A 21,763-nucleotide genomic window follows, 5' to 3' on the forward strand; every position below is an offset into this window, starting at 1 on the left:
TTCACTTCTCTCAAGGTTTTATCTATTTCCCTTTGTTATTAGCCTTTGTTAATCTCCTGATTTGATTTAGCTATATAATTTAATATGTTGATTATTTCTCCAAGCCATCCCCCACCCAACCCTCCCACACTCCACCCAAATGGGCTTTAGTCATCTGACTTCAAGGATAAAGAGCCCCAGTTTCTCCAGCCATTCCTGATAAGTCCGTCCTCTGAACATTTTTAGGGTATTAACCCCTCGTCCAGCCCTTATGGGCACTTCCTTGGGGTGTTGGAAGGTCATAGTTAAAATTGAGGCCTAGGATTCAGCCAAGCATTTCTTTTCAGCATGACTTGAGTGTTTCACTGTGTGTTGATGACCAAAATTATAAATAATAGTCAAGGTGTAAACTGACCAGTGCAATATAGTATAGGACATTAATAAGGTTGACAGGTTAATGTTAGGAAAAAAGTTTTGAGAAGTTGCAACTAAGATGGATTATGGTGACCTGATAGATGTTATTATGATCTCGGTAGAGCGTGTCATTTTTTTTTAGGAAATGCAGAAACCTAGGTATCTACTAGAAGAATGAAGCCATAAGGTTCACTGTTAAAAACAATAGAATTTTACAACACAAAAATTAAAGAACACGAAAGCTAATAACTATGCTATATCATAAATAGTCAGTTATGTTAAAGATATTATAAGTACAGTGACCACTGATACTTATGCTTTAAAGCAAACTTCTTAACTCAACTTTCCTTCTACTTTACTCCTTAAATACTTACACCCCCGATAACTCAGATCAGATAATTAATCAGAAATTTGAAGATTAACCACTTGGTCTGAGAACTGTTTGAAAAATTTGTGCAAAGGTTGAGATTTTTTGGACCGTCCACTTCCGGCAAGGTTTTCCCTTCAAATTTTCTCTACACATCCCATGGTTGTAGCCTCTCCATTCAACACAGACATCACTAGCATCTTAGGCATAGCCAACTCAGGTCAGAACGCTCCTGATTTTATTATTTTATAATTCTGGAGTCTGGCATATATACTCTCTTTTTGTCTCTCTCTCTCTCTCCTCAGCTTGGCTATTCCTACAAGCCCAACACAACATTAGGAGTCCTTCAGTTTTTATTTATTCATTCAAGGGATGTGGGCTTCGCTGGTCATGCCAGCATTTATTGCCCATCCCTAATTGCCCTTGAGAAAGTGGTGGTGAGCTGCCTTCTTGGAGTCCATGTGAGATAAGCACCCCCACAATGCTGTTAGCAAGAGGTTTAAACTCTTTTAGCCAACACTCTGAATTTCTACTGAATCCTACTTGAAAATGATGCTTCTTGCAGTAAGCTTGTTCTAAAACTAAAAGCTAAAACCCTGCTTGAGACCAGAACCACACCCACAATCTACTCATCCCTATAATTAACTTCTGGTTGCCCCTTTTTCCCTATTCGTTAACCCCTAGGCAACTTGGTCACACGATCAGTTACCGGAAGAAGGTGACTGTTTACAATAAATCTCCTTTCAGAGAAACCTAGTTCTTAAAGGTACTGTCACCCCAACATAAAATATAGTTTTTTCCCCAAAAGCACATGAACCATCACAATGTCTTTATGGTTATGAAGGGTTACAATAGGATAATTAGTATTAAATTGTTTTCACTGATCAGTAAGACAGAAGGCAGAAACTTATGGCATTAAAATTCTTCACACAGGAAGTAGTTAGAACGTAACATTCTCTGCTGTAAACCATTGTTCAAACATAGTCCTAAACCATTTTAAAATGGAATTAAGTAGGTGAGTACAGATGTGTTAAATACCTGCTTATAAACATAAGCATTTCGTAATAACAATGGTATCTTATTCAATAAATACGTTCACAGCTCAAAGGCTGAATTGCAGCGTAACTTACATCAAAAATTCATAGGCAAGGATTTTCAGCTTGGCATGTGGGTGTGCACCGGACACGTCCGAGCGTGAAATAGTGCGCGATGACATTGGGCGAGAGTCCCGATCTCATTGCGCACTCACGCGATATTTCAGTCGGCAGGCGTGCGACAGTCAGCAGCGCGCCCTCTGACAATTAAGAGGCCTATTAAGGCCCTTAAGCAAGTAATTAAGTTGAATTTTTCGCTGCCTGTCCAACCTTATGGTTGGCAGGTGGGCAAATCAGCTAGGTGGCCTTTGCATTTTTTGCGAAACCTCATCCACAGGCAGGATGAGGTTTCCTACAGTGAATAAAAAAAAATTTTTTAACTCATTTTTAACATGTCCCTCTTCATGTGACTGAGTCACATGTGGGGCATGTTTATATTGTTTGTTAATTCTTCATTTTTCATTTTAAAAATCTTCAGCTCCGTGAGGCTGCTCTGTGCCTTCAGGGAGCGCTCCCCCACGCATGCGCACACTTCAGCGCTTGCACTCCTCCGGCAGCGCTGAGCCTGTCAGTGCGTGTTTCATGCTGGCTGGCTGTTAATTGGCCGGCCAGCGTGAAATCGTGGTTGGGGCCCGATCGCAGGTGGCGGACCATTTCGCAGCCACACTACTAGGAGTGTACTATAGATCCCAAAATGATCAGAGGGAGGGAGAAGAACAAATATGTAGACAAATTTCTGAGTGCAAAAACAATAGGGCAATAATATCAATTGGGATACGAAAAGTGTAATAGACACAGAGGGCACAAAATTCTTGAACTGCATTCAAGGGAACTTTTTAAACCAGCATGTAACAAGCCCAATGAGAGGGAGTGCAATTCTAGATTTGGTCTTAGGAACTGAAGCTGGGCAAGTGGATGAAGTAGTGGGTGACAATTTTGGAGATAGTGACCACAATATAGTTAGATTTAGCATCATTATAGAAAAGGACAAGGATAGAACAGGAGTATAAGTTCTAAATTGGGGAAAGACATATTTTACGAAGCTGAGAGGTAATTTGGCGAAAGTGGACTGGTTACAACTACTTGAAGGGAAATCAGTGACAGACCAGTGGGAAGCATTCAAAAGCGAGATTCTACAGGCATAGTATATACATGTCCCCACAAAGAAAAAGGGCAGCACTGCCAAATCTGAGCCCCTTGGCATTCTAGAAGTATACAAGGTAAGGTAAAGCAGAAAAAGAAAGCTTATGACAGTCACAGAAAACTTAATACTGTAGAAAGCCTAGAGGAGTATAGAAAGTACAGAGGTGAAGTAAAAAGGGTAATTAGGAAAGCAAAGAGAGGATATGAAAAAATATTGGCAGGTGAAATCAAAGAAATCCCAAAGATCTTTTGCCAGTACATTAAGAGCAAGAGAATAACTAAGGAAAGGGTAGGGCCAATCAGAGATGTATATGCTAACTTGTGCTCTGATGCTGAAGATATGGGCAGGGTTCTCAATGAGTACTTTGTCTCTGTCTTCAATAAGGAGAGGGGTGAAGCAGATATTCTAGTTAAAGAGGAGGAGCGTGAAATATTAGATACAATGAGCATAGTGAGAAAGGAAGTATTGGAGGGACTGACATCCTTGAAGGTAGATAAATCACCAGGGCCAGATGGATTGTATCCCAGGCTGTTAAAGGAAGTCAGGGAGGAAATAGTGGATGCTCTGAGGATAATTTTCCAATTCTCAGTAGACACAGGTGAGGTACCAGAGGACTGGAGGTCTGTGAACGTGCACCATTATTTAAAAAGGGTGCAAGAGATAGACCAAATAATTATAGGCTGGTCAGCCTGACTTCTGTGGTGGGCAAATTATTAGAATCAATCCTGAGAGACAGGATAAACTGTCACTTTTACTAATTTGATTGAATTTTTTGAGGAAGTATCATGAAAATATAGTAATTTTCATAATATTATTGTGATTTATTGTAAAAGTGGGTTAATAGTGGGGTTTGGATAGTTTCTCTGTGTGTGTATATATATATATATATATATATATGTGTGTGTGTGTGTGTGTGTGTGTGTGTGTGGGTGGCCGGGCCCAAGGGTGGGGGGGGCAGGATTTAATTGAATTGGAGACAGCTGGTCTGATGGCTTTGTGTCATCAACAAGAAGCTTGGTTTGAAATGCTAAATACGTAAACATGGCTAAAGTTTAAGAATGTGAGGTGTACATTTGCATTTTTAGATAAATTAGGTTAGTTTGAATTTCAAAGAGATGGTAAGATGTCACATCTAGCCAGAAGAAGCTAAGCCAAACAATGTGTTTATTTTTCCCAAAGGTTACTGATAAAATTAGTACTATGGAAAGATTTATATTATGAGAAAGGTAAAGTTCCAAAGACATATCAGAACAATGGAATTTGCATTAAAAAGGGAGAAACATGTATAAAGGATATGAGGCAATGTGTCAGAAGAGAAGGCATTCTAACATTTAACAAGTGTGAAAAGCCTCCAGCCTCTGCATCAAGTTGTTGTCTACAGGAACCAAAGATGAGAGAAGTCGCTTTGAACATCACTGTCCAGAGTATCATGTTGCTTTGCCTGGGTCTGTTTAAATCTATTTGTTTTTTCTACTGTTACCTTAACTGAGATGTAATTGGGAGCCAGATCTATTAGGGGTTTTAGGAGTTATTATAGTAGTAATTTTTAGACCTCTATGTGCTTGAAATCTTTTCTTTTGTTAATAGATGTTTAATTTAACTTTCTAAAAAACTCCTGAAGTCGTGGTAGTCTTATTACTTCTGAATTCAGGGCACGCATCTCAAAATAAAATACAAATTACAAAACAGTTGTGACTGCGTGATCAAGGAGAGAATTTTTCCCCCATCAGGAGGGTTGTGCGGGCGCGGACCCGATTGGCGCCCCCAATCAGGTCCGCGCAGCCAGTTTACGTGGGCGGGCCAATTAAGGCCCACCCAGTGTGATGCGCGCCCAGAAGCGCTGAGTGCCCCTTGTGCAGGCGGTGGGGAGGGTTCCCTGAGTCAGGAGTGCACTTTTTCGTGCATGCACGCGAAAGAGCGCAGAAATCTCCCTGAGGCACAAGAGATGCCTCAGGGATATAAGTTTCAAGTTTTAAAAATGTTAATAAAGAAAAAGAATTTAAGACATGTCACCTCATGTGACAGAGTCACATGAGCTGGGACATGTCAATGAACTTTAATGAAAAAATTTATTTAATTTATAAACCCTTCATGAAACCTCATCCCACCCGTGGATGAGGTTCCATGAAAAATGCGAAGGCCGCCTGGGCTCTTCGCCTGCCCGCCAACCTTAAGGTTGGACAGGCAGCTTTCTCAATAGCTTTAGTTCATTAATGGCCTTAACAGGCCTTTGACAGTTTGGCAGGCGCGCAGCCGACTTGGCTGCAAGCCCACCAAACTGTCAATCTAAGTGACACGCAGTGACGTCGGGACACACGCCCAATGTCACCCCGCGTCATTTTCTGCCTCGGTAAGTGAGCCCCGTCCGTGCTTGCCAAGCCGAAAATTCTCCCCCAAGTTTCCTTTGTGGATTTGATCTGCCTGGTACACATCATCTGCCACATCATAACAGGAAGTAACAAGGAGGATTGGTGAGGATAGCGCATTGGATGTTGTCTACTCGGATTTTAGTAAAGCATTTGAGAAGGTCCCACATGGCAGACTGGTCAGAAAAGTAAAAGTCCGTGGGATACAGGGGAATGTGGCAAGCTGGATTCAAAATTGGCCCAGCGACAGGAAACAAAGGGTAATGGTTGATGGATCTTTTTGTGAATGGAAAATGGTTTCCAGCAGCATTCCACAGGGCTCAGTTCCATCCTGTTTGTTGTATATATTAATGATTTGGACTTAAACGTGAGTGGTATGATTGGTAAATTTGTAGATGACACAAAAATTGACCATCTAGTTGATAGTGAAAAGGATAGCCGTTGCCTCCAAAATGAAAGCAATGGTTTGGTTGAGTGGGTGGAAAAGTGGCAGATGCAATCCAATCCAGAAAAGTGTGAGGTAATGCATTTGGGGAGGGCAAACAAAGCTAAGGAATCACAATAAATGGGAGGATTATTGGGAGGGGTAGAGGAAGTGAGAGATCTTGGTGTGCATGTCCACAGGCCCCTGAAAGTGGCAGGACAGGTGGATAATGTGGTAAAGAAAGCATATGGAATGTTTTCCTTTATTGAACAAGGTATAGAAAACAAAAGCAGTGATGTAATGATGGAACTGTATAAACCGCTGGTTAGGCCACAGCTGGAATTTTGTGTATGGTTCTGGTCGTCAAATTACAAAAAGGACATAATTACTCTGGAGAGATTGCAGAGGAGATTTACAAGAATGTTGTCAGGGCTTGAAATTGCAGCTATGCGGAAAGATTGGATAGGCTAGGGTTGTTTTCCTTGGAACTGTGAAGGCTGAGGGGTGACCTGATTGAGGTGTAAAGATTATGAGTGGCCTGGATAGAGTAGACAGGGATGCCCTGTTTCCCCTAGCAGAGAGGTCAATTACCAGGGAGCACCGATTTAAGGTGGTTGGTAGAAGGATTAAGGGGACATGAGGAAAAACCTCTTCACCCAGAGGGTGATGGGTGTTTGGAATTAACTGCCTGGGCTCCCGCCTGCCCTGGCCTCTCTGCAATTTTATTAAGAGGCGGGTGAGGTCAAGATTGACCTGGCTTCCCTTGCCCAATTGAGGACCTTAAATAGCCAATTAATGGCCACTTAAAGGCAGCCACCCAGCCAGCCTTAATTTTCAGTGGGAACTGGGGGAGGGGTGGCCTCCATCAATAGCCTCCTTTGAACTTAAAGCACCACCCTCCCACACAGTCTGGCCCATGCAGGTGCTTCCTCCTCCCTGGCCTCTCCACCAAAACCCCCATCCCCTCAGTCGATCACCACCTCCCCTTGCCTTTCCCCGGGGCCTCACCTCCCCTCCCCACCCTGAGGTCCCCACACTTAGCTGGTCCTGGACTCGGGCCTTCGACTCTGAGACTGTTTACAGCCGCAGACCTGTCCACTGCAGCTTCTGGCGCTGCTGGGACTAGAGAGCTGCTTTCAGCGGTGATGTGTTGGCCACCAACTTGTTGGGTGTTGGGAAGGGAAAAACCCTAGCCATAGATTTCATTATTTAAGTACTTTATTCAGGACTTGAACCATGTAAGGAGTAGGGCTGCATCAGTACCTTTACATCCTCCGTCTTACAGGCTGAATTTAGTCGAATCTCTGAGTTGCCTTGATTGCTCTGGGCATGGTGATGGTAACAGTTCTAAACATAGATTGCATGAGGAATTTTCCAAAGTCAATACAAATATTAACTCTCCTTGTTTGTAGAGTTTCAAGCTTTATGACATGAGGACGTTATCATACACCTGGTACTGAGGGCCTAACATCAATCTCAGCACACGCTCCTGTATTCTTTTGATCTGGGTGGTTTGAGGTCAAGGTGCCACACAGGCACAGCATATTTGATCTCATCTACATGCAACCAATGTAGATCAACAATTGGTTGTGGACAGGTAGTCTGAAAGAGATGAGAGATCCAAGAATAAACATGTCCTGATTTATAATTTTCTGATTTAGGAATATTGTACAGCATTTGCTTTGTTTCCTTTGCTGCTGCTTCACATTTAAATTCTACAGATGGCCTTCCCACCAGGCTGCTGTCCGCCCCAACTTTATGGTGGGATCGGCAAGGCCTAGGCCAGCCCGCCTGCCCTTGCCCAAATTGTTAAGTACTAAGTTTGCAATCACCCTAGGTGTTTTTTAAGTACGCTCGCCATGATGTGCATATAATGACTGTTCTTTCTACCATTTTGCGGGATCTTATACTTTCTGCGTTAAATTTTATCTGCTACTGTTTCACCTATTTGCAGATTTCACCGAATTATTTTGTAAACCCATGTTTGCTTCATCAGACTTAACTTCCAACTAATTTGCATGAGTTTCTGAATCAATTCTGGCATGTATCCTCCTAACAATGGGCAGAATCATCCCAGAATTACACTAAGTGCGGTAGCGGGCGTGAAAAATGACCTTTTACCCGCTAGCCGCAATGGCAGGATTTTGCACCATATTCGCTTCCCACCTCATTAATTATGCAGCCACAGGAAATATGCCATCTCACTGCCGGGCAGCTTCTGAATCGCCCACCATGCCATGACCACACCGTTTCCTCACTCCAGGTGCCATATCTAAACTGCAGCCGCGCACACATTTCTCAATGCTTGTAGCCAAGGACTGCTCCAGTGAAGATGTGGCCCTGAAAGCCAAGAAGAATTCAGTGACCCATCACTGGAATGCCTTTTGGAGGCCCCCCGTGATGTCCTCCACCCCTGTTCTGGCCACAGGAGGTCCAATGCTCTCACCACTCCAGCTTGAGAGGAGGTGGCAGTGGTCAATGTCAGCTGTTATGACATAGCAGGTAATGTGTGTCAAGTGGATCAAATCCACAATGGAAACTTGGCCACAGTATCACAATGGTTTTGCAATTTGTATTTATTACAAGAAGATGTGTACGTTGAATTCAGAAGTAATGAGTCCACTAAGACTGTTAGAGATTGTAAAACAAAATTTAAAAATTTATTACCAAAAGAAAAGATTTCTAGCACATACATAAGATTACAGTTACTTAATACTATAACAAGTCCTAAAATTCTTAATTAACCTAGCTCCCAACTACACACCCCTTTTAAAGCAACAGTCCAAAATAGATTTTAAATTTAAAAGTAAGCCAGCAAGTTACCACAGCGCCCACTTGACAGTGGAATTCCAAAGATTTTTCTCCAATTTTACTTAGTGGACACAGCAGACTTTTGCAAAAATGACTGGAGGCTTCTTCAAGGCTGTTTCACACACTCCTGTTAGATCTTACATGGCCCCTCAACATAGCCTTTCATTCCTCTTTATGTATGGTTTATCACTCTTTAACCTGTAAATTCCACTGTTCCTTATGGGCAGCTTTTTCCGATCGGCGAGCAGGGGCGGGGCCTGCTAGCCGACGTGTAAAATGATGCAGGGTGACGTCGGGCATGCGTCCCGATGTCTCCCCGCGTCATTTAGATTTTCAATTCGGCGGGCGCACAGCCGACTCGGCTGCGCACCCGCTGACCCGTCAACAGCCTATTGAGGCCATTAAAAAAGTAATTGAAATGATCAATGGACCAGCTTAAGGTTGACGGGCAGGTGAAAAGCCCAGGCGGCCTTCTGAAAAAGCATGAAACCTCATCCACGGGCGGGATGAGGTTTCATGAGGGATTTAACATTTTCGGAATATTTTTAAATAAAAGTAATGGACATGTCCCAGCTCATGTGACAGTGTCACATGAGGGAACATGTCAGGAAAATTTTTTCTAACCTGTAAAACGCTTTTATAACTTCAACCAATCTCCCTGAGGCGGCACTTTGTATCCCGGCTTAGGGAGTGCCCCCCCCCCCCGCCCACATAGGGAGCGCTCAGCGCTTCAAAACGGCCTTAATTGGCCTGTCCATGTAAAATGGCGGCGTGCCCCCAACCACGGGCACCGATCAGGAACCCGCCCGCCCACGCCAGATCCCACACAACCCCCCCAATGGGGGAAATATGCTGCCCTAATTTTTGCAAATTTACTTTTCCCATAATATAAAAATCTTTCATGTTGTCAATATGACCTCTTTCCTTTTGGGAAAAATAAACCAATTGCTTGGCCTTGCTTATCTTAGCAGTTATAGACATCCTACCATCCCTTTGAAATCCAAACAACTCCTTCACTTATCTAAAAACACAATGTTCCTTCACACCTTATATGCTAAGACCTCATCCATGTTACTCATTAGCATTTCAAGTACACTTCTACACCTAACTCCTTTTGATAATTTCAAGCTTGCAGTATAGCTGACTCCAATTCAATTAAATCATGCACAGACTGAATCATCCATACTCAGCACTATAAACCTACTTCACAATAAATCACAATATTATGAAAATTATTATAGTTTCTTAACACAACGCTGCACAGAAGAGGTTGGCATCCAGTTCAGTAAGAGGATGAATGATCTCATCTGTGCTGCCAGGATAAGGCAACCACCTCATCACTCTATACTCACAAACTCACAAGGCCATCACATATTCACTGGCATGTCACTCAGAGCCAGCTCAAGGGACATCGCCAGTCACTATCTCTCACACACCCTCACATCTCCATCTGACCTCATCTCCTCTGGAGACTGCCTCCCCAGCCCTTACCATCTTGTGGCCACTTGCACAGATCAACATATGCCCCCACACACGGCCTATGACACCCCTCTTCCCTAGTACAGCCCTCACCCTGCAGCCTCTTCCCTTGCCTGAGGCCACTTCTCCCCCTTCCCCAAGAAAGCCCGAGCTCTGCAGGTGTTGAAAAGCCACCCCTGCCTTACGGCTGGTCTGGTAGGTACAGACCTGCCCATGAGCCCCCCTAAAAGTGATGTGGTGCTGCTTGCGAAACCTGGTGCTGATGACTGCTAGTGCTGCCCGAAGCAAGGTAGGCAAACAAACCCCAAATTCCCGAGCGAAGTGCTGCTCACTAGATGCACGTCACTTAGGTACGGTTGTGAAACACGTCGACATGTGCCCGGATGATCCAGGGTTGGGGGATGATCCCAGTGAGCAGGGCTTATAATGAGATGCTAAAATATTGAAATTAGGTTCCCAACAAGTGGCAGCAGGAAACGCGGCACACCATTGATGGGTGGAGCAACAATCGCAAACTGGTCTCACGACAGCGTGAAACCGATTTTTGGCCTTCTCGCCATACTGTCCGCTCACGCCCACCATGACGCCTGCCGCCAATGGGACTGAACAATTCCGCCCAACATCTAAAAAAAAGAAGCAACATCGCTTTTTTTTCTGCCTAAGGGAATCAGAAATCCCTCTAGATTTATACACTCAAGCCTACAATTCTCCACACAGCAATTTCCCAATCATGGCCATTTTCTGGTGCATGCAAGGGTGTGCAAGATACCTCACTTCCGGTGCTGACAGAAGGGTATCACTATTCTCATTAAGACCAAATGATCTTCTTAAAAATTGTCAGGATATATTGCTTTTATTTCTATAATAAAAGCAAAATACTGCGGATGCTGGAAATCTGAAACAAAAACAAAAATAAAAATAGCTGGAAAAACTCAGCAGGTCTGACAGCATCTGCAGAGAGGAACACAGTTGATGTTTCAAGTCCGTATGACTTTTCATCAGAACTAAGGAAATAGAGAAATGAGGTGAAACATAAGCTGGTAGAGGGGGTTGGGAAAGGTAGAGCTGGATAGAGGGCCAGTGATGGGTGGAGCAAAGAACAGATTGCCAAAGATGTCATAGACAAAAGGACAAAGGGGTTTTGACATAAGGAATGTGCTAATGGGGACATTAAGGGTAGCAAGCAGGACAAGCAAGTGGCAGATGGCCCTAGTGGGGGTGGGGTGGGGGGGAGGGATCGAAATGGGCTAAAAGGTGGAGATAAAACAATAAATCAAAATAAATTTTAAAATAAGTGGGAAAAGAAAAATATGTTTTTTAAAAATTATAAATTATTGGAAAAGGGGGATCGGAAAGGAGGTGGGGATGGAGGAGAGAGTTCATGATCTGAAGTTGTTGAACTCAATATTAAGTCCGGAAGGCTGTAAAGTGCCTAGTCAGAAGATGAGGTGCTGTTCCTCCAGTTTGCGTTGAGCTTCACTGGAACATTGCAGCAGGCCAAGGATGGACATGTGGGCATGAGAGCAGGGTGGTGTGTTGAAATGGCAAGTGACAGGAAGGTCTGGGTCATGCTTGCAGACAGACCGAAGGTGTTCCGCAAAGCGGTCACCCAATCTGCGTTTGGTCTCTCCAATGTAGAGACTGCATTTCTGTCTGTAGCAACATAAAAAGCTTGCATTTATATTGCATGCTTCATTAATGAATGAGTGGTCTATAACATCATTAAATCATAAACCTATTCAATTCCCATAGAAATATCAATGGAAAGCTATGTTATATGATCAAAAAAATTGCCCCACAATGGGGTTTATTTCATCTTTTAGCTAGAGTATATCCCATTGATTTGTTTCATTTTCGGTCTAGGGTCTAACCACTGGACTAACATTTTCTTCCATTGTTTAAGTACCCCATTATAGATTCATAGAGATGTATGCTAAGTTGTTAATGTGTTGTCAAGAAGAGGGAAGTTCTGCTCCACATATTGTAACATTTTAACACATGGTAAAATATAAAGTTGATTTACAGACCTTCTTAAATATTTAAGAAAGCAACACAGATCAGTACCAGCCCTTTCTCAGATGAGTTTTCTGAAACTGAAGAAAGTGACAGTTCTAGAGGAAGTTCCAGGACTTCAATGACAGGATCAGACTCCCGCAAAGGCAGCAGTCCAAGCAGTCCACGGGCCATGAAACGAGGTGAGATTTCCTTTATATTTATAAAAAGCATAATGGAATAAATGAAAAATTGACAGTCAAAACAAATTATTAGGCTAAGACATCAATAAGACATTCTAGGATTAATAATTCATTTACAGTATTCCTTGACTGTTAATCATTAAATTATGATTAGGGTTGTAGATTGGCTAAGAACAGTTTCAAAATCCACAGTAAATACACTTTAATTGAACTTCACTTTAATCAGGTTAGTAATAAAGCGCAATAACCTCAAATATAATAGCATAGCACAATCCTAATTAGACATGCCTCCACATGCTCTTTTTTTGCCTAGTATTATGATCCCAGCTGAGGTTACCCTTGGACAAGCCTGATCCCAGCTTGATAGATCCTAACTTTTAATTTGTTCATTTAGATATGTGGAGAGTAGCTACTGAACAAAGTCACAGAAGTCAGCTGATGAGCTTTTAACAAAAGCATAAAACATTTATTTAACAAGAAAAGATGAACTATATTACAGTACCCCTTCACCCACAAGCAAACCTTTTCAAATGTATACAGATTTTTAAGGATAACACAAGTTACAAAAGCTATCTTATACTCTAATATTCACAGTAAGTACACAGTCCATGTAAACCATTAAGCACCCTGTGATCAGACACACCACAGTCTGAAACCAAGTGATGGATGCCACCTGCAACAGATGCTATGAATCTCTCCAGATCTCTCCTCAACTCCCACCAGACGTTTGTAACATTGTGAAACAACCAGTCTCACTAAACTCTGTCCTTCACATGAGGGTTTTCAATCTCTCTTTCCAAGAACTGACTTTGGAATCTTCTCTCAAACTGATGCTTTCTCTCAGACGCCTTCCACAAGGGTTCACCTCCAGGGTTTCAAACTCTGCTTCTGATGTTCCTCTCCCCCAGGTCACCACCTGCATTCAAGCTGTCTTCCATGCACTCTCTCTCACTGACTCAGCTGTCAACAGTACACCACTGCTTCACATGCCCATAGCAAAGAGTTACAGACCTTCAGCCATCTCGTTGGACCTTCTGGCCTCTTGCAAGCTGTTCTCACTTTAAATCTACTTTCTGCAGCTTTTGTCTCTTTAAATCTGAAGCTTGGAGCCTTTCTCTCTGCCTCTCATTTTTAACTTCACTTAACAGGACTTTTTCCAGTTTCCTGTACTTCCTTTGTCTAGAAGGTTTGCTTGGGACTTTCTCCTATTCCACCCCCTGGATTTTGGGGTATTTACTTTAGCTTGGGACTAGCTATCTTTCCCCTTTGCTCCAGACTCTCCTGGCAGCTGTCTTCAAAACCAATTGAACTCAAACAGCTTCTAAGTCAAACTGCTTTTTCTAGTTTCTTCTGTGTATGCCTGTGGAAGAGACCTGCCTCTCTGGACCCCTATTGCTAGGCAACAGCCCAGTTTCTCTACTCTTGTTTGTTTAACTTAGCTGCAACAGTCGTAAAACTCTCATTGGAAATGCAGGCATCTTTTGAAGTGAAACTAAAACTCAGTTTGACCTTTTTTAACACACAGATACAGAAATACAAATCAAACTTAAACATTAAAGCTAAAACTCATTCCTAACACATACAAATACAAATATAACTTAGTTAAAGTATCTCTATTTCCTAACACGAGTATTACATGACATGTTTCAAATGAGGACCATTTAATAAATAGAGTGGAGTCCCAGTATATTGAAGTCTAAGGGAATTGGAGAATAACTTTTGAAATATCATGAATTATGTTATCCTGGCCCATTCTTTTGGGCTTTCCAGACAGTCTTCCATTCTGATGACTGTAAAACATTGTTAGAACCATACCTACAAGAATTATATTTTCTTTTAAAACTTGGAAGAACATTGCATTATTTGGACACTTGGGAGCTGACCTGGATATCTTTCAATAAAAAATCATAAGTTCATCTTGTACTGAAGCAAGCATGCCTTATCCAATAAATCATGACATTAGCTAAATGACCAGCGTGGCAATTGTGGAGGAAAGCAATTTGTTTGTTTGAACTGCAATCAGTTTAATTGATGAGGAAAAAAAAAACTTTCTTAAAGGCAAAGGCTTGGTGATTTATTGGAAATCACCTGACAGAGGAGCTTTATGTTTTGAACTTGTTTTGAACTCAGTTGGGAGTAAACTGAGAAGGGAAAAAGCTGCCTAGCCCGCGCTCTCCTTGCCTTGTGTGAAATACAGTGTGGTCATCAGTATCCAGCTAGGGATCCTCATCTCAGTGGAACTTATCTGTATTTGGAAACCCAAGAGGCTGAGATGAGAAGGATTGGTCCAGCTCTGTTTTCCTCCATGTTGAAGCTCCATTGGTGAGAACCCCCAGACATCTACTGGGACTAGCGACCCATCCTCACACGAGGGAGCACCAGATCAACTGCTTCAAAACCTTGTGAACTTTATCCTTTTTATAAAGTTTTTTCTTCAACTGCCCATCTCTGCAGACAAATAGGAATTTGTTTGTCCTTTGTTTGTTTGTGTGTGTGTATGTGCGCATGCGCTGGGGAATCTTCAAAGCGATAGATAGTTACACTTCCAGATTACCAATTGTGTGTTAACCAGTTCTTGCAACTTATTTTTAAAAAAAGAAGTTTTGTTTTATAATAAATCAATCATTCTGAGCTTATTGAAAGAAACCTGGTTAAAGCCTCTTTTATTCTGGGTGTAACAGTAGCAAAGATAAATAATGGGCCATAAAAGCAAAATACTGTGGATGCTGGAAATCTGAAACAAAAACAAAAATTGCTGGAAAAACTCAGCAGGTCTGACAGCATCTGTGGAGAGAAAGACAGAGTTAATGTTTCGAGTCTGTATGACTCTTCTTCAGAACTGATTTTGATACATCCATTTTGATACATACATTTACATATTTTTTGTAAATAATGGGCCATTTTGGTAAGCGAATTAAATATTTACACTAATGATACTACCTGTGGAGTAATGTGGTTAGATAAATTGCACACCCCTCCCATCCCAGTTGTAACAACATGCCTCTGCTGTGTTCCTAAACCTAGCTTTGCCTGCCTATTGTAAATGCAATACTAGCCTCCTGTGTTGTTTTCCAATAAGGGAACATCACCGAGAGGAGACATTTCCTATGCTGCTGGGCCCAGCAAATTCTAAAAGAAACAACCCACAATATAAATAGCGCTGGCTATCCAATGTCCAGGGTTCACACTCATCATTTCATAGACCACCTGAAACTTGGAGGAAGGATTGTGACATACCATCACTGGAGAATTATGTAAACAAGAATCACAGCATTTATACCACAGTTAATGTTCATGTAGCAATCTGGGAGAACAAGATATCCTGCTGGATAGCGCAGGAGAACCAACCTAGGTTGACAGCAAGTGAATGTAACTAAGTGGATGTATCAAAATAAAGGTCAGTAAAATTTAATCCCAGGGATTGGGCAACATGAAAACTGATACATTGTGTTACTCAACATATCAAAGTTCAATATAAATAGGCTCCATATTAAAACTTTGGAATGTTGGTGATAAGTGAAAATATTTTTAAAATATTTTTCACTTGTGCAAAAGACAGCTTTAGAACACAAGCACAATGCTAATACATCATTATTACTGCAAATGGAAGGGGGTAGAATGCAGATTCATCAGAATAATATGAGCACCTATAGCACCTATGAGGATAGGTTTAATAAAGTTAGATCATATCACCTTGAGTGTTAGAAGGTTGAGAGGTGATCTAATTGAGATGTTTAAAACTGTCAACGGCCTATTGAGGCCATTAAAAAAGTAATTGAAATGATTAATAGACCTGCCCGTCCAACCTTAAGGTTGACGGGCAGGCGAAGAGCCCAGGCAGCCTTCAGAAAAAACATGAAACCTCATCCACGGGCGGGATGAAGTTTCATGAGGGATTTAACATTTTCGGGATATTTTTAAATAAAAGTAAAGGACGTGTCCCAGCTCATGTGACAGTGTCAGATGAGGGGACATGTCACGAAAGTTTTTTCTAACCTTTAAAAAATTTTTATAACTTCAACTGATCTCCCTGAGGCAGCACTTTGCCTCAGGAAGATCTGTGCACTCTTTATCACGCATGCACGAAGGAGCGCACTCCTGGCTCAGGGAATCCCCCCCCCACAACTGCACAGGGAGCACTTAGCACTTCTGAGCAGACGTCACGCTGGGCGGGCCTTAAGTGGCCCGCCCACGTAAAATGGCGGCGCAACCCCAATCGGAGGCGCCAGTCGTGAACCCGCCCGCACCTGCTCCCGCACAACCTCCCCCCTGCCCCCACAGGGGGAAAGTGCTGCCCCCAGATCTGGAATTCTGGATGTTGGGTCAATTGAAAATTTCAACACTGAAATCAACAGATCTTTAATAGGTTGGGCTATCAAATTTATGAATCAAATTTAGGTAGATGGAATTGAGTAACAGATTATGTATGCTCTCATTGAATAGTGGAACAGGCTTGTGGAGCTGAATAGTATCTTGTGTCCGACATTGTTCTGGAAACCACTGCATAGAATTCAGATTGAAGTTGGAATGGAGTAATAATGACTAAGAATACAGCATCAATGTGTGAAACATGTTATGAGAGACATGGTTCCACTATCCTGTGGGTGTGCTGAAGATATTCTCTACATGAAAATTTTAAAAGTAGTTAACTAAACAAAGGTTTTTCTTTATCTGGATTAATATTTTCTTAAGTGAAACTTTTATATTAAAATACAAAATGAATCAAAAACATTCCTAAACAAAGATAATAGGCCTGAGTATGGAGAGCTCTGCAGTCAGAGAATCATTCTCAATGCAGACATATAATGCATCTGTATTCCATTGCATGTTTTACCTGAGATCAGAACACAACACACCAACACATCAAGTGTGAATAAGACCATGCTTGAATATGTACAACAATAAAATGCTTACCCATTTTCACAGCTTTAGATTTTACGCTCTGTTAACTCTTTATCGCCCCTTGATGCCACATTTAATTAGGAAAGGAACTGAAGGGATATATCCAGTTGGGCGAAGTAAAATAACTTACTTTTCCCTAATTCTAAGGTAAAGGATCCAGGCATGATATGGTGCAGGAATGTCTTTAAGTCCAACAGTTGAGAACAACAAAACTCATTCCCAGTGGATGCATAGTGCTTAAGTGAGAGACATTCTTGGACTCAAGCCTTTGAGCTTCAGTTGGGAATGCTAACCTTGCATATAATGTCAAAAATACAGTTTTCATTAAGTATGCTGTTTGTATAAGTAATAATGAAAACATTCTGTACATATTTTGGACAGGTGTATCAATGTCCTCCATGACCTCAGAAAGTGATTATGCCATCCCACCAGATGCATACTATACAGACATAGAATGTTCTGAGCCAGAACAGAAACTTCCAAAAACATGTTCTTCCCATTCCATCGACAGTGGAAAAAATGTAAGTCTTTATTCTAAGCAAGCCTGAATCCCACTCAATAGCACAGTAAGTAATGCATTCAGACATGAACAATTTGATGTTTGATCCATTATCTGTACTCAGTTTATTCATCTTACCCCAGACGAACATCTGACAATGGGAGTACATCTGACCTCATTACTCCAGGCGTGGATTTGGGGAGATCATCTAGTCCTCAATTTTAATCATTATCCCGCAACCCTTGTTCAAAATTGTATATGTTTTGATCAGTTATCAAGGACAGAATTAAACTCAGCTGTAGCTGACCAAGGCCAATGGCCTACTACACCCCTGGAATAAGTTTGCTTTCACCATTAGCACAAAAGATGTATGACTGCAATTCCCAGCCCCTCCATCCATCATTGCCAATGGAAGCAAGCATGACTTGTCACATTTTATTTCCCTGTTGGTAGTGCTGCTTAAAGGCTCACTGCATATACTGACTGTTCGAAATGTTAGTTGGTTTCAACCATAAGGGTGTTTCATCCTTGTTTGTTGTTCATTCGTGCTGCCTCGTGTAAAGGTACATTTCCTTTTCCAAGTCACCATTAAAATGACAGGATTGAATTGCTGGGTTTAGGTGTTGCCTAAAATTCTTAAAGAAACAGAGTTCTGTTATTTTCTCCAAATGTATATTTTGAGTGAAGTAACCTTTTTCTTCTTCAGTTCTCGCCAAACCATGGCTAAGTGCCCTGATTATTTACTATGGGTAGGGTGAGGAAGCAGGCCCTGAGTCTACCTCAACCAGAAAGGGAATTGAAACCCTGGGCGGAATCGTTCCAGATTTGCACTAAGTGCTGTAGCGGGCAGATAAAACAACGTTTTACTCACTAGCCGCAATGGCGGGTTTTCACGTCGTATCATCCCAAACCCGCCGCATTAATTATGTATTCCTGGGAAACACGCCGTTTCCATTGCGGGCAGGCTCTCATTCGCTCGCCATGCCATCACCTCGCCGCTTCATCACACCAGGCACCACATTTAAAGTACAGCCACACTCGGTGCTTTCAGCCCAGGACTGAGCAAAGAAGACATGGCCCCGAAAGGCAAGAAGACTGCAGCCCTTGAGCGCATTTTGGAAGCCGTGGAGGCCTGCTGTGATGTCCCCTACCCCCGCTCCGGCCACAGGAGGGGCAGCTACATTATCACTCCAGCTTGGTGATCATTATCACTCCAGCTTGGTGATGGCAGTGGTGATCAGTGCCAATGTTGCACAGCAGAGGTTGGCCATCCAATGCAGAGAGAGGATGAATGATCTCATCCGTGCAGCCAGAATATGGCAACCATCTCAGCACTCTAAACTCTCATACTCTAGCCCATCACACATTCACTGGTCATCTCACTCACTGCCAGCTCAAGGGACATCACCACCCATTCTCACACATGTATACCCTCGCATGTCCATCTGGCTTCATCTCCTGTGGAGACTGCCTCCTCCGCCGTCACCATCTTGAGGCCACTTGCACAGATCAACATTTGGCCCCACACACACAGTGGGATACCCCCCCACACCTTCCCAGTACAGCTCTTGTCCTGCAGCCTCTTCCCTTGCCAAAGCCACTTCTCCCCTTTCCCCAAGCAATACCTTGCTCTGCAGCTGTTGAAAAGCCACCCACATGTGGCTGATCTGGTAGGTAGAGACCTACCCATGAACCCCTGCCTAAAAGTGATGTGGTGCTGCCTGTGAAGCCTGGCGCTGATGACTGTGAGTGCTGACTGAAGCAAGTTGGGCAAACAAACCTTGAAATCCAGAACAAAGTGCAGCCCGCCAAGTGCAAGCCTTATATATGCAAGCTGTTGTGAAACATGCCTGCATGTTTTCCCGCCAACGTGGTCAGATGATCCAGCAAGGGGGGCGGGGGATGTGTCTGGCGGGCTGGCCTTATAATGATATGCTGACATAATACAATGAAGTTCCCAAAGTGCTATGACAGGAAATGCGGCCCGCCATTGACAGGCGGAACAGACGATCGCAAACTGGTTTCACGACGTTGTGCACCGATTTCTGGCCTTCTCGCCATATTGTCCACTCATGCCACCAAACACGCCCAACGCCAGCGAGCACGGAAAATCCCAGCTGCTATGTTGTTGCCGTTAATCTGATTCACACATTAGCCATCTAGCCACCTGAGCTAACCGCCCCCCAGAGTGATCTTGTATGCGCAGCTGTTTTCTTTTCAATCCTTTTTATGCAGTAGAATTAGAATAGTGCAACTTGCAACTGGACCTCTGGATGGCTTGATTGGAAATATTGGGATCCACACAAACATACAAAAATTAATTGTCAGAGATGAATAGAAATTCTCCCAAAATTCTCATCAATTTTCCTTGAGAGTATCCTAACTTTCAAAAGCTTTATTTTGTAAAGTACAAGTAGTGTTACAATCATTTATGTCGTAGTTTTTCTCTTTGCACGCGGATGTATCCAATGGACAGAAAAATATGTCCTACTAAAATTTGCTTATCCATTTAAGAATGTGACAAAGTAACATAATAAGCTTTCTTTAAATAATACAGTAATACTCAAAATGCACAATGATCTTATTGTACAGGAACTGTTAGAAAAGTCTGGATATTTGTTAAAAATGGGAGGAAAAGTAAAAACATGGAAACGGCGATGGTTTGTCCTTAAAGGTGGTGAATTGCTATACTACAAATCACCAGTAAGTACGATAAATATAATTACTCAGTCCTAACTGTACAATGTCACTAATTCAACACTACGCCATAAGAACATAATAAATAGGAGTCGGCCATGCAGCCCCTCAAGCCTGCTCTGCCATTCAACAAGTTCATGGCTGATTTTATATATCAACTCCACTTTCCCACCCCATCCCCAAATCCCTTGATGTTGTAAGTGACCAAAAGCCTATCACTCTCAGCCTTGAATATATTAAGCAAGTGAACTTGCACAGCTCTCTGGGCTAAAGAATTTCAAAGATTCATAACCTTCTGATTGTCCAGTATGGATACCAGGGGCCAAATGGCCTCTTCCTGGGCTGTAAAGCCCTTTAAGAGTTTCATACGATTCAATGAGAACATCTTTTGTTCTTCTAAATCACAGAGGATATAGTTAATGTATTGTATTGCACCATCAAGAATGTATTGGAAGATTTTCCATCTGCTTTTGTTTTATAGCTGAACTAGTGGAATGTTGTTTGCGTGGTGATATCGTTCACATTATCTGAATTAGCTTCAGATATAAAATTCTGAATCCTAATTACTCTTTAATCACTTATACAGATATACTCACTTATTTCATCCTATATTGCATCATGGTATACCAGTATTCCTTCTATAAACTGTGGCGCTTTGCATTATAGTTTTCTGCTCTTTTGTTCTGAATTACATTGCTGCAATTTTTAAACTCCTCTGTCCCACTCTCCATTAATGCCAAAAGTCTGTGAATGATCCTCTTGCCTCTCTCAAAGGCACTCCACAACCAGATTGCTAAACTACTATTCATTTCTGCCCTTCCAAGTAGGGAAGTTCCTTATTGCCACAAAGACAGGATTATAAATTATCCTAGTTGAGAAACAAAATATAAAAGAACAGATTTTCATGGATCCTTTCAATCAGCAACAGGAAAGTCCTAATTCAGTAAAAAAAGACCCTGGATAGAGTGGGGGTTCCAATAAGGAAAGGTGGTCCTACCTTCTGGTCCTTGGCCCATCCTACACCGTGCATACCCAGGATCCAGCACCAAGGACTCTAGGCATTCCTGCCCTGGGGTTTCCAAGCAATTTAGTAACTACATCAGGCCAGCACCTGATTTTATAAGACCATAAGACATAGGAGCAGAAATTAGGCCATTCGGCCCATCGAGTCTGCTCCGCCATTCAATCACGGCTGATAAGTTTCTCAACCCCATTCTCCTGCCTTCTCCCCGTAACCTTTGATCCCCATACCAATCAAGAACCTATCTATCTCGGTCTTAAATACACTCAATGACCTGGCCTCCACAGCCTTCTGTGGCAATGAATTCCATAGATTCACCACTCGCTGGCTAAAGAAGTTTCTCCTCATCTCTGTTCTAAAAGGTCTAGGGT

General features: G+C 42.3%; 1 protein-coding gene across 3 annotated transcripts in view; it reads left to right on the forward strand.

Moving 5' to 3' along the window:
• The window catches only part of plekhh2 (pleckstrin homology domain containing, family H (with MyTH4 domain) member 2), a 159,231-nt gene that overhangs the window by 79,660 nt on the left and 57,808 nt on the right, over positions 1-21,763 (forward strand). For all 3 annotated transcript variants that reach the window (XM_078557164.1, XM_078557165.1, XM_078557166.1), the window contains 3 exons: positions 12,123-12,273; positions 17,557-17,696; positions 20,267-20,377. In XM_078557164.1, the coding sequence (XP_078413290.1) occupies positions 12,123-12,273; positions 17,557-17,696; positions 20,267-20,377 (402 nt within the window). The remainder of the gene's footprint in view (positions 1-12,122; positions 12,274-17,556; positions 17,697-20,266; positions 20,378-21,763) is intronic.

The sequence above is a fragment of the Cetorhinus maximus genome, chromosome 14 (genome assembly GCF_964194155.1).
Source record: "Cetorhinus maximus chromosome 14, sCetMax3.hap1.1, whole genome shotgun sequence".
Taxonomy (NCBI): Eukaryota; Metazoa; Chordata; class Chondrichthyes; order Lamniformes; family Cetorhinidae; genus Cetorhinus; species Cetorhinus maximus.